The sequence below is a fragment of the Malaclemys terrapin genome, chromosome 7, assembly GCF_027887155.1.
Source record: "Malaclemys terrapin pileata isolate rMalTer1 chromosome 7, rMalTer1.hap1, whole genome shotgun sequence".
NCBI lineage: Eukaryota > Metazoa > Chordata > Testudines > Emydidae > Malaclemys > Malaclemys terrapin.
In genome coordinates, this window is record NC_071511.1 from 48,038,539 (window position 1) to 48,056,721 (window position 18,183).

At 47.9% G+C, this 18,183-nt stretch overlaps 1 protein-coding gene across 1 annotated transcript in view; it reads right to left on the reverse strand.

Moving 5' to 3' along the window:
- Positions 1–87: 87 nt before the first annotated feature.
- Positions 88–18,183, reverse strand: part of DNAH1 (dynein axonemal heavy chain 1) — a 139,778-nt gene continuing 121,682 nt past the window's right edge. Inside the window, exons 73-78 of the mRNA XM_054033606.1 lie at positions 17,929–18,099; positions 15,682–15,812; positions 14,816–14,960; positions 2,678–2,884; positions 1,649–1,883; positions 88–583 (exon numbers count right to left, since the gene is read on the reverse strand). Coding sequence (XP_053889581.1) covers positions 462–583; positions 1,649–1,883; positions 2,678–2,884; positions 14,816–14,960; positions 15,682–15,812; positions 17,929–18,099 — 1,011 coding nt within the window. The 3' untranslated portion in view covers positions 88–461. The remainder of the gene's footprint in view (positions 584–1,648; positions 1,884–2,677; positions 2,885–14,815; positions 14,961–15,681; positions 15,813–17,928; positions 18,100–18,183) is intronic.

An 18,183-nucleotide genomic window follows, 5' to 3' on the forward strand; every position in this document is an offset into this window, starting at 1 on the left:
TGTTTTGGGAAGGGATGGTTAACAGAGGCTGGGGAGTGCAGGCTGGGTACCTAGAACAGTGCGATAGAAATATAAAGCAGTCAGTGCAACTGGTAGAATATCAGCAGACACACAATAATTGCACCTGGCCTAAGCTGCTCTAGTCAGTTACCAGCTCCTGCAGTGGAAACCATGCTGGTCTCTGCATTTCCTGGCCCTTGACTTGAGCTGCTGCCTAGTTTAAACACTAGTAGGAGGAGCGGGGGGGCACCTGCTTAGAAGAAACAAGCACAATATTGGTAAAATAGAACAGCTTCTTTATTTATGACAACTAAACAAGAGCTCTGAGAGGCAGGGGCAGCCAGAGCAGGGTTTAATTACAAGCCTGTTCTAGCCCTAGTTGAAGGCACTAACCAAGCAGTGCATACAAATACACAGTACAACTGTGCCTTGGTGCGCAGACCCTTTGCTGCTATGGCTTCCTAGAAGTCTAGCGCACAGATCAAGGCTACGCCCCGTTTGATCCAGTGCCTCTGGAGTTTACTGCTGGGGATCTCCACCGCAATCACATAATTGGTAGAATGACCTGTTGTTGACAATGTCCCTGTAATGGAAACAGGTAAAGCTGTATTAGAACATGAACCCAGGGCTGGTAAGTTTCTATACATGGAAAAAAAATCTCATCCCTCTCACCCCCTGCTGTGACTCATGGACAAGTGGGGGCTGCTCTAGCATCAAAGTTCCTGTAGGAGCATCCTGTTCTTGTACTATTCTGCCTACAGTGGGTCTCGAGCCAGTCATTTAGTAATGTTTCTGCAGATGAGATGGGAACATGCTGTCCTGTATTGGTTTTTATACAGCACTCATCACTGTACTAGTTAAGCATCCTCTAGGAGTGTATTAAGCAACCTGATGATACATCTAGCACATACTGGTTCTCCTATCCTCTCCTGAGGGCTAAGCGGGAGAAGTGTAGGCAGTGGCGTGTTGTGTCTTGCCTTGGAAGGCTTTTTAAAATGTATTAAAACACAGCACCAGGTATATTTATTAGGGAAGATACGGGCAAAGAAATGCATCTTGAGGGCTGGGATGGGCCGTGGTCAATGGATAAGGTTCTGCTTGATAAGAAAATACTCCTGCTTGTTCTGTTAGCATCACGCCAATAGGTTCTGCCTGCATATTCTGGAGCATATATAATAAAGCAGCCCAACCAAGGCTGTTATTACATATCTAAGAAATTGGGTCGCCCTGTCATCCATGCATATCCTGCCATTGATGTCAATGGGGCCAGCAGGAACCAGGTCTATCGTTCACATGAGAGCTGTAATATAGGGTCATCTTGCCAGGATCGTTGAGCATGAACACTAGCCCTGCATTGAAGGAGAAAGAGCCTATGCCTAACTGTCAGTTGCTGCTTTATCTCACTAGGTGCTAGTGCAGTTCCCTTATTTGGGTGAGAGTTTTTCCAAACTGGGGGCCGGGTTACCTTTTAATACTGTCACAGCCTGACCCTGTGAGCACTGCTGAAAGGGGGTTTCTCCTCTCCAGTAGCAGCGTTCAGGTTTGTCTCTCGAAGGAAACACAGGGGCTTGAGTACCTCCCCTTGCAGGAGGTGGGGGCTAGCTGCCAGGCCAGCCTTTGCTTTGGGAGCCCTCTCTGGCCTCCTTACCTGCTCGAGTGAGTGTCTTGTAGATTGGGCACAGGTAGAAGCCCGTGGTTGGAGGTTTGCGGTTGGGAACAGGGACGAGCCAGATCACTGCCATCTCTGTGTAAAGCTCCTTGGGGCGTGACTCTGCTAGCTGAAAGGAGAGGGGATCCCAGCGAGCGCCTTCCAGAAACAGGCCATGAATATAACAACCCTGGATGGGACGCTGGGCCAGCTCGTTCACTGACTCTCTCATCACCTAACGGCCCGAGGAAGAGCAGAATGTCACAAGAGGCCCACCGCTAAGCATCAGGACAGTGATCAACTCCTAACTGAGCGCACACATCCTCCACCCCACCCCACCGCCAGCTAGCACCAGGAACTAGTGTAAACTTCCTGCTCCTAACAGCTGTGCTGCTTCCCAGGAGGGGCTGTGTTCCAGCCAGTCAGTCCCATTCATAAAAGGCTCTGAAAATGGTGGCCATAAACAGCCCCAGGGGACGCCTGACTTTCAGGCTCCAGCTTGAGATTTTCAGGAATACTGAGCATGCACAACTCTCACCACAGTCAATGGAAGCTGGGGTAGTTGGCAGCTCTGAAACCAGGCCCTGCAATGGAGGGGGTGTGAAAATGTGGGTGCACATACATATAAATGCCACAGTGGGGCACTGCTTGCTCTCAGCAGGTGGTGGCTAAAATGCCTAAGTCAGGCTTTTGGGCCCGTGTGCTGAGGCTTTTTGGAGGAGTGTGTTTGGGATTTGTCCCTGGGCTCTTCCAACAAGGCAAGATGGGACGGACAAGCATTCTTCCTCCCCCCCGCTGGAGCCCTAACTTCCAAAAGTCAGTTAAACGTAGTGTAGCCTGAGTGGTATGCGAAGGGCAGTCTACAGTTAGCACTCCAGGCTAGGTGATGCACACAGCTGTAGTGTTCCGTGGCTGACCTGTTAGGCAGTGGTGTCAAAGGGCTGTGGGTCTCTACTCTCCTTGAGTTTGATTCCTACTGCTGGAGAGCCAGCCAGTGCCGATTCAGCGTAACTCCCCCAGGACACTGACCTGAAAGTCAAACGCAATGGTATCGATGGAGACGATTGATTTCCTGGCAAAGTTCTGCAGCGTCCCTGTGAGAAAGGCTTGGGGGAAGAAGAAGCCACTGATCCAGAACACAGGCGGGATCCCCTTAGTGATCCATCGTTGCAGGAAGTCAATCCGCTGCAGCAGGTCATTAACCCAGGAGGCCAAGGGCTTCAGGGATGGGTATGCCTGCAGGAGACCAGGAAGGGAGAGCTTTGTGCTGTCCTGAATCCTCATACTAGTTCAGTCACCAGTAATAGGCTGCACCTGCTGCTTGTATTCTGCAGCCAACCAACCCACAAGAGGCTAGTAGGGAAGGGGTGTCTTGAAAAAGGCCCTGTTTCCTGTCCAGACCAGCGCCTGTAGGGGTAGGGAAGGGATTGCTTCAAAAAAGCTAGGAGGTGGGCCTTTGTGCCAGGGTCTAGGCTGTGCACACTATTAATGCCCCCCCCCCCCCAATCTGGATGCTTTCTGCTTCTCACAGGGTGCAGTGTTTCTGTTTCCATTTCCATTTGGAGTAGACAGATTTTCATATTCACTGTATAGTTCTTAGGAAACAACCACACAGTGATTATGCAAATCCCTGCCCTCCAGCTAGTGCCCACCAGTCAATCAGAGTGCAGAGACTCACATAGTTTTGGGCTGAGAAATAACTGTACAGTGATTTTATGCAAATAAGACTCCCACAACCTGTCCCAGCTAGGAATTGCATATCTGAATAACTGCCACTGTGCATGGATATTTAGGGAGTATCCCTGCCCTCTGATAGGCTGAGCCAATTCCAAGCAGGTATAATAAGTAATGCCAAGGTGCTGAAGAATGGGCATGTGTCAAGGTTCTCGGTGATTTGGGTTCTTTCCATAGGGAACCACAAGATAAAAGAGTCCTGCTGCTTTTCAAAACATGGCAGACCATTTGCCTTTGACAAGGTCCCTCACCAAAAGCTCTTAAGCAAAGTAAGCAGTCATGGGATAAGAGAGAAGGTCCTCTCGTGGATTAGTAACTGGTTAAGTGATAGGAAATGGTAAATTTTCAGAATTGAGAGAGGTAAATAGTGCTGTCCCCTGTAGGGGTCTGTACTGGGACCAGTACTACTCAACATATTCATGAATGATCTGGAAAAAGGGGTAAACAGTGAGGTGACAAAATTTGCAGATGATACAAAACTACTCAAGATAGTTAAGGCCCAAGCAGACTGTGAAGAGCTACAAAGGGATCCCACAAAACTATGTGACTAGGCAACAAAACGGCAGATGAAATTCAATGTTGATAAATGCAAAGTAATGCACATTGGACAACATAATCCCAACTATACATAAAAAATGATGGGGTCTAAATGAGCTGTTACCACTCAAAAAAGAAATCTTGGAGTCATTGTGGATAGTTCTCTGAAAACATCCACTCAATGTGCAGCAGCAGTCAAAAAAGTGAACCGAATGTTGGGAATCATTAATAAAGGGACAGAAAATATCATATTGCCCTATATAAATCAATGGTATGCCCACATCTTGACTACTGCGTGCAGATGTGGTAACCCCATCTCAAAAACATATTGGAACTGGAAAAGGTTCAAAAAAGGGGAACAAAAATGATTAGGGGTATGGAACAGCTTCTGTGAGGAGAGAGAAGCTTGGGACTTTTCAGCTTGGAAAAGAGACAACTAAGCGGGGGATATGATTGCGGTCTATAAAACCATGACTGGTGTGGAGAAAGTAAATAAGGAAGTGTATTTACTCCTTTTCATAACATAAGAACTAAGGGCCACCAAATGAAATTAATAGGCAGCAGGTTTAAAACAAACAAAAGGAAATATTTCTTCACACAACACACAGTAAACCTGTGGAGCTCTTTGCCAGTGGATGTTGTGAAGGCCAAGACTATAGCAAAGTTCAAAAAAGAACTAGATGAGTTCATGGAGGATAGGTCCATCAATGGCTATTAGCCAGGATGGGCAAGGATGGTGTCCCTAGCCTCTGTTTGCCAGAAGCTGGGAATGAGCGACAGGGGATGGATCACTTAATGATTACCTGTTCTGGTCATTCCCGCAGGGGCACCTGGCATTATCCACTGTCAGAAGGATACTGAGCTAGATGGACCTTTGGTCTGGCCCGGTATGGCCGTTCTTATATTCTTAAGAGGTAAATGTGGGACTTAGTAGAGAAATAGTTGCAAATGCCTAAGCTGGACTAAGGCCTGGTCTACACTATGAGTTTAGGTCGAATTTAGCAGCGTTAAATCGAATTAAGCCTGGACACGTCCACACAACGAAGCCCTTTTTTTCGACTTAAAGGGCCCTTTAAACTGGTTTCTTTACTCCACCTCCGACGAGGGGACTAGTGCTAAAATCGGTCTTTGCGGGTCGGATTTGGGGTAATGTGGACGGAATTCGACGTTATTGGCCTCCGGGAGCTATCCCACAGTGCTTCATTGTGACCACTAGGGACAGCACTCTCAACACAGATGCACTGACCAGGTAGACAGGAAAAGCCCGCAAACTTTTGAATTTCATCTCCTGTTTGCCCAGCGTGGAGAGCACAGGTGACCACGCAGAGCTCATCACCACCGATAACCAGGATGGAGTCCCAGGATTGAAAAAGAGTTCCAGCATGGACAAAATGGGAGGTACGGGATCTGCTCGCCATATGGGGAGACGAATCAGTGCTAGCTGAACTCCGTAGCAGTAAACGAAATGGCAAAATATTAGAAAAAGGCTCAAAGGCCATGAAGGACAGAGGCCATAACAGGGACGCACAGCAGTGCCATGTGAAAATTAAGGAGCTAAGGCAAGCCTACCACAAAGCCAGAGAGGCAAACGGAAGGTCCGGGGCAGAGCCACGAACAGCCCGCTTCTACGCGGAGCTGCATGCCATGCTAGGGGGTGCAGCCACCACTACCCCAACCGTGTGCTTTGACTCCATCAATGGAGAATCACGCAACAGGGAAGCGGGTTCGGGGTACGAGGAAGATGATGATGAAGACAATGAAGATAGCTCACAGCAAGGAAGTGGAGAAACCGGTTTCCCCAACAGCCAGGATATGTTTATCACCCTGGACCTGGAACCAGTAACCCCCGAACTCACCCAAGGCATGCTCCCAGACCCTGAGGGCACATAAGGGACCTCTGGTGAGTGTACCTTTGTAAATAATACACATGGTTTAAAAGCAAGCGTGTTTAATGATTAATGATTAATTTGCCCTGGCAATCGTGGCCAGTACAGCTACTGGAAAAGTCTGTTAACGTCTATGGGGATGGAGCGGAAATCCTCCAGGGACATCTCCAGAAAGCTCCCCTTCACGTACTCCCAAAGCCTTTGCAAAAGGTTTCTGGGGAGGACTGCCTTATCCCGTCCGCCATGGTAGGACACTTTACCACGCCAGGCCAGTAGCCCATAGTCTGGAATCATTGCATAACAAAGCATGGCAGCGTATGGTCCCGGTGTTTGCTGGCATGCAGACAACATCCATTCCTTATCTCCCTTTGTTATCCTCAGGAGAGTGATATCATTCACGGTCACCTGGTTGAAATGCAGTGATTTTATTAAGGGGACATTCAGAGGTGCCCATTCCTGCTCGGCTGAACAGAAATGTTCCCCGCTGTTAGCCACGCGGTGGGGGGAGGGGTGAAGTGACCATCCCAGAGAATTGGGTGTGTGTGTGTTGGGGGGGTGTAGTTGGGTTTGTGCTTTATGTTAACCCGGAAACTGCAGCCCCTCCTTTTACATTGCAAACCCATTTTAAATGGCCAACCCAACGGGTGCTTGGTATGGGAAATGAGGGCGCTACTGTTTGAAATAAGAAGAACAGGAGTACTTGTGGCACCTTAGAGACTAACAAATTTATTAGAGCATAAGCTTTCGTGGACTACAGCCCACTTCTTCGGATGCATATAGAATGGAACATATAATGAGGAGATATATATACACACATACAGAGAGCATAAACAGGGGGGAGTTGTCTTACCAACTCTGAGAGGCCAATTAATTAAGAGAGAAAAAAAAAAAACTTTTGAAGTGATAATCAAGCTAGCCGAGTACAGACAGTTTGATAAGAAGTGTGAGCATACTTACAAGGGGAGATAGAATCAATGTTTGTAATGGCTCAGCCATTCCCAGTCCTTATTCAAACCGGAGTTGATTGTGTCTAGTTTGCATATCAATTCTAGCTCTGCAGTCTCTCTTTGGAGTCTGTTTTTGAAGTTTTTCTGTTGTAATATAGCCACCCGCAGGTCTGTCACTGAATGACCAGACAGGTTAAAGTGTTCTCCCACTGGTTTTTGAGTATTTTGATTCCTGATGTCAGATTTGTGTCCATTAATTCTTTTGCGTAGAGACTGTCCGGTTTGGCCAATGTACATGGCAGAGGGGCATTGCTGGCACATGATGGCATATATCACATTGGTAGATGTGCAGGTGAACGAGCCCCTGATGGTATGGCTGATGTGATTAGGTCCTATGATGATGTCACTTGAATAGATATGTGGACAGAGTTGGCATCGGGGTTTGTTACAAGGATAGGTTCCTGGGTTAGTGGTTTTGTTCAGTGATGTGTGGTTGCTGGTGAGTATTTGCTTTAGGTTGGGGGGTTGTCTGTAAGCGAGGACAGGTCTGTCTCCCAAGATCCGTGAGAGTAAAGGATCATCTTTCAGGATAGGTTGTAGATCTCTGATGATGCGCTGGAGAGGTTTTAGTTGGGGGCTGAAGGTGACAGCTAGTGGTGTTCTGTTATTTTCTTTGTTGGGCCTGTCTTGTAGGAGGTGACTTCTGGGTACTCGTCTGGCTCTGTCAATCTGTTTTTTCACTTCAGCAGGTGGGTATTGTAGTTTTAAGAATGCTTGATAGAGATCTTGTAGGTGCTTGTCTCTATCCGACGGATTGGAGCAAATGCGGTTATATCTTAGAGCTTGGCTGTAGACAATGGATCGTGTGGTGTGTCCTGGATGGAAGCTGGAGGCATGTAGGTAAGTGTAGCGGTCAGTAGGTTTCCGGTATAGGGTGGTATTGATGTGACCATCGCTTATTAGCACAGTAGTGTCCAGGAAATGGACCGCTTGTGTGGATTGATCTAGGCTGAGGTTGATGGTGGGATGGAAATTATTGAAATCATGGTGAAATTCCTCAAGGGCTTCTTTTCCATGGGTCCAGATGATGAAGATGTCATCAATGTAGCGCAAGTAGAGTAGGGGCGTTAGGGGACGAGAGCTAAGGAAGCGTTGTTCTAAGTCAGCCATAAAAATGTTGGCATATTGTGGGGCCATGCGGGTACCCATAGCAGTGCCGCTGACTTGAAGGTATATATTGTCCCCAAATGTGAAATAGTTGTGGGTGAGGATACAGACTAACACGGCTGTTACTCTGAAACTTGTCATTATGCAAGGCACTGCATTTAGCCGTATGGAATGGAAATCCATCAACCTCATGAAAAAACTCGTACAGATACAGACAGACATCATCTTCCTTTCCAAATGCAAGCAGATGGACATCATACCAAAAGGACTAAAGGTAAAAAATCCATTACAATCTACATATCACACAGACTATGCTGAGAGACTGTGTCACACACTCTCAAAGAAACTGCGAAACCACCTGATCAGCATCCTATACAGCAAACAGGGAAAGATTAAGAATGAGCTCTCAGAACTGGATACTCTCATAAGAAACCAACCTTCCACACAAACTTCGTCATGGATAGACTTTACAAAAACTAGACAAGCCATTTACAAGACAAACTTTGCCTCTCTACAAAGGAAAAAGGACACTAAATTATCTAAACTGCTACATGCCACAAGCAGCCACAACAGTAGTTCCCTTAACCCACCCAGCAATATTGTTAATCTTTCCAGCTATACTCTTAGCCCAGCAGAAGAGTCTGTCCTATCTCGGGGCCTCTCCTTTTGTCCCTCCAGACCCATGAATATGATACAGTTCTGCGGTGACCTAGAATCCTACTTTCGACGTCTCCGACTCAAAGAATATTTCCAACATACCTCTGAACAGCATACTAACCCACAGAATCCTCCCTACCAGCACTACAAAAAAAAGGATTCTGCATGGACTCCTCCGGACGGTCGAAACAACAGACTGGATTTCTACATAGATTGCTTCCGTCGACGTGCAAAGGCTGAAATTGTGGAAAAGCAACATCACTTGCCACATAACCTCAGCCATGCTGAACACAACGCCATCTACAGCCTCAGAAACAACCCTGACATCATAATCAAAAAGGCTGACAAAGGAGGTGCTGTCGTCATCATGAATAAATTGGAATATGACCAGGAGGCTGCTAGACAGCTCTCTAACACCACATTCTACAGGCCATTATCCTCTGATCCCACTGAGGATTACCTAAAGAAACTACACCATCTGCTAAAAAAACTCCCTGACAAAGCACAGGAACAAATCCGTACAGACACATGCCTAAAACCCCGACCAGGGGTATTCTATTTGCTACCCAAGATCCATAAACCTGGATATCCTGGACGCCCCATCATCTCAGGCATTGGCACTCTAACATCAGGCTTGTCTGGTTATGTAGACTCTGTCCTAAGACCCTACGCTACCAGCACTCCCAGCTATCTTCGAGACACCACTGACTTCCTGAGGAAACTACAATCCATCGGTGATCTTCCAGAAAACACCATCCTGGCCACTATGGACGTAGAAGCCCTCTACACCAATATTCCACACAAAGATGGACTACAAGCTATCAGGAACAGTATCCCTGATAATGTCACAGCTAACCTGGTGGCTGAACTTTGTGATTTTGTCCTCACCCACAACTATTTCACATTTGGGGACAATATATACCTTCAAGTCAGCGGCACTGCTATGGGTACCCGCATGGCCCCACAATATGCCAACATTTTTATGGCTGACTTAGAACAACGCTTCCTTAGCTCTCGTCCCCTAACGCCCCTACTCTACTTGCGCTACATTGATGACATCTTCATCATCTGGACCCATGGAAAAGAAGCCCTTGAGGAATTTCACCATGATTTCAATAATTTCCATCCCACCATCAACCTCAGCCTAGATCAATCCACACAAGCGGTCCATTTCCTGGACACTACTGTGCTAATAAGCGATGGTCACATCAATACCACCCTATACCGGAAACCTACTGACCGCTACACTTACCTACATGCCTCCAGCTTCCATCCAGGACACACCACACGATCCATTGTCTACAGCCAAGCTCTAAGATATAACCGCATTTGCTCCAATCCGTCGGATAGAGACAAGCACCTACAAGATCTCTATCAAGCATTCTTAAAACTACAATACCCACCTGCTGAAGTGAAAAAACAGATTGACAGAGCCAGACGAGTACCCAGAAGTCACCTCCTACAAGACAGGCCCAACAAAGAAAATAACAGAACACCACTAGCTGTCACCTTCAGCCCCCAACTAAAACCTCTCCAGCGCATCATCAGAGATCTACAACCTATCCTGAAAGATGATCCTTTACTCTCACGGATCTTGGGAGACAGACCTGTCCTCGCTTACAGACAACCCCCCAACCTAAAGCAAATACTCACCAGCAACCACACATCACTGAACAAAACCACTAACCCAGGAACCTATCCTTGTAACAAACCCCGATGCCAACTCTGTCCACATATCTATTCAAGTGACATCATCATAGGACCTAATCACATCAGCCATACCATCAGGGGCTCGTTCACCTGCACATCTACCAATGTGATATATGCCATCATGTGCCAGCAATGCCCCTCTGCCATGTACATTGGCCAAACCGGACAGTCTCTACGCAAAAGAATTAATGGACACAAATCTGACATCAGGAATCAAAATACTCAAAAACCAGTGGGAGAACACTTTAACCTGTCTGGTCATTCAGTGACAGACCTGCGGGTGGCTATATTACAACAGAAAAACTTCAAAAACAGACTCCAACGAGAGACTGCTGAGCTAGAATTGATATGCAAACTAGACACAATCAACTCTGGTTTGAATAAGGACTGGGAATGGCTGAGCCATTACAAACATTGATTCTATCTCCCCTTGTAAGTATGCTCACACTTCTTATCAAACTGTCTGTACTCGGCTAGCTTGATTATCACTTCAAAAGTTTTTTTTTTTTCTCTCTTAATTAATTGGCCTCTCAGAGTTGGTAAGACAACTCCCCCCTGTTTATGCTCTCTGTATGTGTGTATATATATCTCCTCATTATATGTTCCATTCTATATGCATCCGAAGAAGTGGGCTGTAGTCCACGAAAGCTTATGCTCTAATAAATTTGTTAGTCTCTAAGGTGCCACAAGTACTCCTGTTCTTCTTTTTGCGGATACAGACTAACACGGCTGTTACTCTGAAACTGTTTGAAATCATTCCCACATGTTAAGAAGGTTAAAAAAGTCAAAAGACTGTGGCTTACCATGGCTGCCTGCAAGCCGAAATCTGTTGCCTGGCACTGCGTGAGTGATCTCTCACACCGAACTGGCAGGCCCTCAATGTAAGAGGAAAAATGCGACCTTGTAACAAAAGCACATGTGCTGTGTAATGTGAACAGCAAAATTTAACGTGAAAGAGTGTACCCATTGTTCTCTAAAATGTGTCTTTTTTAACCACCTCTCCCTTCTCCTCCACCAGCTGCAAATGTTTCTCCTTCACAGAGGCTAGTGAAGATTAGAAGGAGAAAATGGCGGACTCGGGATGATATGTTCTCGGAGCTCCAGATGTCCTCCCACACTGACAGAGCACAGCAGAATGCGTGGAGGCAATCAATGTCAGACTGCAAAAAAGCACAATATGAACGAGAGGAGAGGTGGTGGGCTGAATCACGGGCTGAAGAGAGCAAGTGGCGGGCTGAAGAGGATAGGTGGCATCAGCTTGCTGACGGAAGGCAAGAGTCTATGCTCCGGCTGCTGGAGCATCAAACTGATATGCTCCAGCGTATGGTTGAGCTGCAGGAAAGGCAGCAGGAGCAGAGACCGCCACTACAGTCCCTGTGTAACCAACAGCCCTTCTCCCCAAGTTCCATAGCCTCCTCACCCAGATGCCCAAGAACGTGGTGGGGGGGCCTCCGGCCATCCAGTCACTCCACCCCAGATGATTGCCTGAGCATCAGAAGGCTGGCCTTCAATAAGTGTTAAAGTTTTAAAGTTTTAAACTGCAGTGTGTCCTTTTCCTTCCCTCCTCCCCCACCCCTCCCGGGCTACCTTGGCAGTTATCCCCCTAGTTGTGTGATGAATTAATAAAGAATGCATGAATGAGAAGTAACAATGACTTTATTGCCTCTGCAAGCGGTGCTCAAATGGGGGAGGGGAGGGTGGTTAGTTTACAGGGAAGTAGAGTGAACCGGGGGTGGGGGGGGGAGGCGGAGGGTTCATCAAGGAGAAACAAACATAAATTTCACACCGTAGCCTGGCCAGTCACAAAACTCATTTTCAAAGCTTCTCTGATGCGCACCGTGCCCTGCTGTACTCTTCTAACCGTCCTGGTGTCTGGTTGCGCGTAATCAGCGGCCAGGCGATTTGCCTTAACCTCCCACCCTGCTATAAATGTCTCCCCCTTACTCTCACAGATATTGTGGAGCACACAGCAAGCAGCAATAACAATTGGAATATTGGCTTCGCTCAGGTCTATCCGAGTCAGTAAACTGCGCCAGCGCGCTTTTAAACATCCAAATGCACATTCCACCACCATTCGGCACTTGCTCAGTCTATAGTTGAACAGGTCCTGACTACTGTCCCGGCTGCCTGTGTACGACTTCATGAGCCATGGCATTAAGGGGTAGGCTGGGTCCCCAGGATAACGATAGGCATTTCAACATCCCCAATGGTTATTTTCTGGTCCGGGAAGAAAGTCTCCTCCTCCAGCTTTTGAAACAGACCAGAGTTCCTGAAGACGCGAGCATCATGTACCTTTCCCCGCCATCCTACGTTGATGTTAGTGAAACATCCCTTGTGATCCACCAGGGCTTGCAGCAGCATTGAAAAGTACCCCTTGTGGTTTATGTACTCGGTGGCTTGGTGTTCCAGTGACAAGATAGGGATATGGATTCCATCTATCGCCCCACCACAGTTTGGGAATCCCATTGCAGCAAAGCCATCCACTATGACCTGCATGTTTCCCAGAGTCACTACCCTTGATATCAGCAGGTCTTTGAGTGCGTTGGCTACTTGGATCACAGCAGCCCCCACAGTAGATTTGCCCACTCCAAATTGATTCCCGACTGATCAGTAGCTGTCTGGCGTTGCAAGCTTCCACAGGGCTATCGCCACTCGCTTCTCAACTGTGAGGGCTGCTCTCATCCTGGTATTCTGGTGCTTCAGGGCAGGGGACAGCAAGTCACAAAGTTCCATGAAAGTGCCCTTACGCATGCAAAAGTTTCGCAGCCACTGAGAATCGTCCCACACCTGCAACACGATGTGGTCCCACCAGTCTGTACTTGTTTCCCGGACCCAGAATCGGCGTTCCACACCATGAACCTGGCCCAGTAACACCATGATTTGCACATTGCTGGGGCCTGTACTTTGTGAGAGGTCTATGTCCATGTCAATTTCCTCATCACTCTCGTCACCGTGCTGCAATCGCTGCAATCGCCTCCTCGCCTGGTTTTGCTTTGGCATGTTCTGGCTCTGCATATACTCCATGAAAATGCGCGTGGTGTTCATAGTGCCCATAATTGCCGCGGTGATCTGAGTGGGCTCCATGATCCCAGTGCTATGGCGTCTGGGCTGAAAAAAGGCGCGAAACTATTGTCTGACGGAGGGAGGGAGGGAGGGAGGGGCGAGTGACGACATGGCTTACAGGTACAGGGAATTAAAATCAACAAAGGTGGCTGTGCATCAGGGAGAAACACAAACAACTGTCACACAGAATGGCCCTCCCAAAGATTGAACTCAAAACCCTGGGTTTAGCAGGCCGTTGATTTCACGGAGGGAGGGGGAAGCAAATGAATACAGAACAAATCTGGTCCATCTATTTTTTACATCTTAAGCTGGCAGCAGATGGTGCAGCATGACTGATAGCCATAGGCATCTTCTGGGTGCTTGGCAGAAGATGCTGTACTACGACTACTAGCCATCATCGTCAAGACGGTTCAATAGGACTGCCGGCAGGACTGAGTCTCCAGGAGACAAAACATGTCTGCCCAGGTGCCTCTGATTGAACTCACTGAGGAATATGACGATGACGGATATCAATCGTAATACACCATCTACTGCCAAAAGGCAAGGAGCTGCTGCTGTGTAGCAATGCAGCCCCATGTCTGCCAGCACCCAGATAGCCGATGATGGCTACCAGTCATACTGCACCATCTACTGCCAAAAGGCAATTAACTGCTGCTATGTAGCAATGCAGTACCACGTCTGCCGGCACCCAGATGACATATGGTGACAGTGAGCTGAGCGGGCTCCATGCTTGCCGTGGTATGTTGTCTGCACAGGTAACCCAGATAAAAAGGCGCAAATCGATTGTCTGCCATTGCTCTGACGGAGGGGGAGGGGCCTGACGACATGTACCCAGAACCCCCGGCGACACTGTTTTTGCATCATCAGGCATTGGGATCTCAACCCAGAATTCCAATGGGCGGCGGAGACTGCGGGAACTGTGGGATAGCTACCCACAGTGCAACGCTCCGGAAGTCGACACTAGCCTCGGTACTGTGGACGCGGTCCGCCGACTTAATGCACTTAGAGCATTTTATGTGGGGACACACACAATCGACGTATAAAACCGATTTCTATAAAACCGGCTTCTATAAATTCGACCTAATTTCGTAGTGTAGACATACCCTAAGAGGGTGGTAAGACTTGCAAACCTATTTGTAAAGCTCTGCTTGTGCACCTCAATCTTGACCTGCAACATGCCTGCATTTTCAGCCCAAGGTATGCATGTCATACTGTGGGATGTTTTTTTTGGTGTGGATCAGAGTCCACTGAAGACTAGCATAAGACCCACTAATTCATTTCAGTATGTAACAGGATCAGGATCAGAACCCTTCTAATGGGGAAGTTCTAGTTTCATTGACCCCTGTGCCAGCTCTTAAGTCTCCTTTGTTCAAGTCCTGAGCTGCTTCACCACGAAGGAAGGACTATGCAGGTGATGTTCAAAACCTGATGAGCCAATGCTCCTGAACAGGCAAATGGATGCGTACCTTGGCATTCCAGAGCTCTGGAACGATATTGTTGAACAGGCTGTTGGCCATGAGCTCCAACTGGGATGACATCACCACCAGGCCCTTGAGAGCTTTCAGCAAATCCTGCAGTGTCTGTGCAATTACTTCCAGCAGCCGATTGTACCTGAGCAACAAAGAGTAAGATAGGAGTTCTGGGGAAGGAGCAGAGCAATCCAAGACCGTGATTTATGAACACTGGCTGAGGTCTTCCAATGCTGAGGAATGAGACCATCACCATCAATGCGTAAAAACAACGCCCTTCTGATGTGCTGCGTGACTTTAGTCCTACTGGAATGTGGCCTTCTGGCCTGCAGCCCCAACCCAGAGAGACTTTTGAAGAGCATGGAAAATGTCTCTAAACTCTGACCCTACCAGAATGCTCAGCTAACAATGGGAACTTGTAGTAAGTTCTCTCCGATAAATGACACCTCTTGTCTACGTGGTTCTTTTATGTCTTTGAACCTTCAAACTTCAACTGCAGGATGAATTCCACTGAATAACCTGGAGTTCCTGTATTGAAAAGACACTCAATCCCTGCAGGACAGGTGGGATTTTAAGGCTGTAGGCCCTATCTGTTGTCACTAAGGTAACATCTGAACCTAATCAACATGGAACTCTAGTCTCACCACATGTGGTGCAAAAGGCACTTGGTACCTTCCACAAGGACCATCTGAAAAGGGGCTAAGTTGCTGCTTTCCCCTCTCCAGGAATGGCTGCTCTGAGAGCCTGCGTAGCCATATCCTTTCCCACTGGGGGCAGAAGCTCACATGCCAGTTCCCCTAGTGGTTCTGTAGAGGAGGTGTGTACCTGCAGACTGGAAGGCTGGGTGTGAGTAAGAGCTTTACCTGATCACCTCCTGCACCAGCACTGTGTTCATGGACTCCTCGTACAGCACCGGGTATTTCAGCATCACCTCCTGCACATTAATGGGGTCAGGGACCTTCTTCAAGATGTCCTTTGATGTCTCCTCTACAAGCTAGAAAGCAGATGGAACAAGGCATGAGAAGCTGCTCTGGAAATGGCTTCTGGGTAGAGAACTTCAGAGGCCTTCTTAACTTGTCAGCAGAAGGAATGAGTCTGACCAAGGTCAAAGGGGAAATGAATCGCTTCTGTTCCCTGGGGCCAGACTTACACATGGGGTTAGCAGTAACTTTGCTGCTGGTTATTTCCTCCAAAAAATGCTCCCTGAGGCGGGAATTCTTGAGTTGCAAAGTAAAGGCCTCTCCCTGACACTGTCTAAAGGTCATCCTTGAGGGGACTCCTTGAGGAGCTCAATGGACAGGCTTGCTGGGGAAATTAAGGCAAAGTATTTGCGGTGATAGACCACATGCAAAGGAAAGGATGGCTGCCAAGAGTGGCTTGAGACACTGAGCAACTTGAGATGGAGGAAATATCTTTTATTGGACCAGCTTCTGTTGGTGAGAGAGACAAGTTTTCAAGATACACAGAGCTCTTCTTCAGGTCTAGAGCTAGGTACTGTGACAAAGTTCTGTCCTTGACTCCATGGGTCCTGCATTTCCTGACGGATTTTGCTAGCCTCAGAGGCTCACTGTGACCCTCCACATAGCCCTTCTCTCTCTAGAGGCAAGGGTCACAGTCTACTGAGCCATTTTCACCATAAGCCAGCAAGGGAGGTGAGGAGAAGCAACCCTCCCTCGCACAGTCTCTGTTGTCTCCCAGTATCAGTGATTAATCAGGGAGGGGAGGAGGGAGCCCAGGCCCGCCCTCTACTCCGGGCTCCAGCCCAGGGACCCTAAAATTAGCAGCTATGGAAGCTGACTTTTTGGAAATAGGACGTGTACAATTCCCTGGGCCACTTCCCCACAGCAGCCCCCACTCAATATCTTCTTCACAATTACCTCAGGGCCTCCTTCCTTGCACCTGATATAGATTTGTACTGCTCCATTTCTCCAACAGCACAGCTCCCTCCTATAGCTCCTGACACCCGCACCTCACTGACCAACTGGGAGGCTTTTAACTAGTTCCAGCTGGTCCTTGATTGGCTTCAGGTATCCCAATCAACCTAATTATCTCCACTGCCTTCTAGAAGGATCTTAATTTGCCCCAGGTGGCTTGATTAACCTGGAGCAACTGCCATTTGGTTACCACGGTACCAGGAATTTGTTTAGCCTGGGGCTAACATACCTGTTCCTCATTACTTTACTGTAGCCATCTGGCCTTGCCCCATCACATTACATACATACCTTTGAGGATCTGGGCCTACGTATTTAGCGCCTTTTATTATGTTGTTCTCTCATCCACCAGGAGGTGGCACAGACTCATCCAGCTGAATTGATATCACAGCTGTGTGTAGGAGAGGACATTTTCTTGTTGAAATACAGTGCACTAACCCTACTGGAAGCCCTAACTCAAAATCAGCTGTTACACGACTACCCAGCTTCCTGCCAGATCTTTTAGGGAATCTCATTCCCAATAAGGGTGTAATGGGAAGGGAACTACATTCCATCCCTATAATCAACACTTCCCACCATCCCAGAGTTGCTTTCGCTCCACGTGCACAATGCCTACATGATCCCAGAATAGGAAAGCCTCCCCCATGTCTTTAGGAATGGTAGGCAACAAAGCTTTAGCAGTGCTCAGCAATGCTAAACAACTGTTCCAGTCAGGATGTGAAGAACACTATCCTGTGGAAACTACCAAGGGAGTTACACATCCCCAGACCAGGACACAAAGGCTAATGCCCCTGCGCAAAATGCCGTGTGGTTTTTAATGAGCAGAAGGGGTCAGGCCACTATTTTATAGTTTCTGAATGCTACCTCCAGTTGCAGAGCACCCTACCTTCAGTCCTGAGTCAGGGAGAAGAGTGCCAGCTACTGACTCACTAATAGCACGTCTTGTAGCTCCTGGGTTTTCCTTGTGGAGCAGGAGCGAAGGACCTTCCCTCTAAGGACTGACTAGACCTGATCCTGCTTGCCTTGTAAAATCTAGCTAGAGGGAATATGGCTGTAGTAGGCAGCAGTAACCAGTGGAGGGCGGGCTTTACCTTTCTCTGTCCCACATAGCAATTCAAACCACAGAGCAGTATATGTTACACTGAGCGCATGGCAAGCCCAGCGACCCTGGCTACACACCTCCTCCCTGCCGCGGCCTCCTGAGGTGGACGTCTTTGGCTGCAGCTGAATGATGGCCCCGAGCAGGGCAAAGGTCTCGTTCTGAGCAAAGGTGATGTTGGCATTGTCATGTAAGCTGAATATCTCCGGGCTGTCATTGAGTGGCAGACTCTTGATGTATTGGATGTATCCCTAGAGTGAAATCAGCCACAAGATTTGAGGTGAGGAGTGTGCATTGGGAGGGAGGAGGGAGAAACAGCATGGCTATATTCTGAT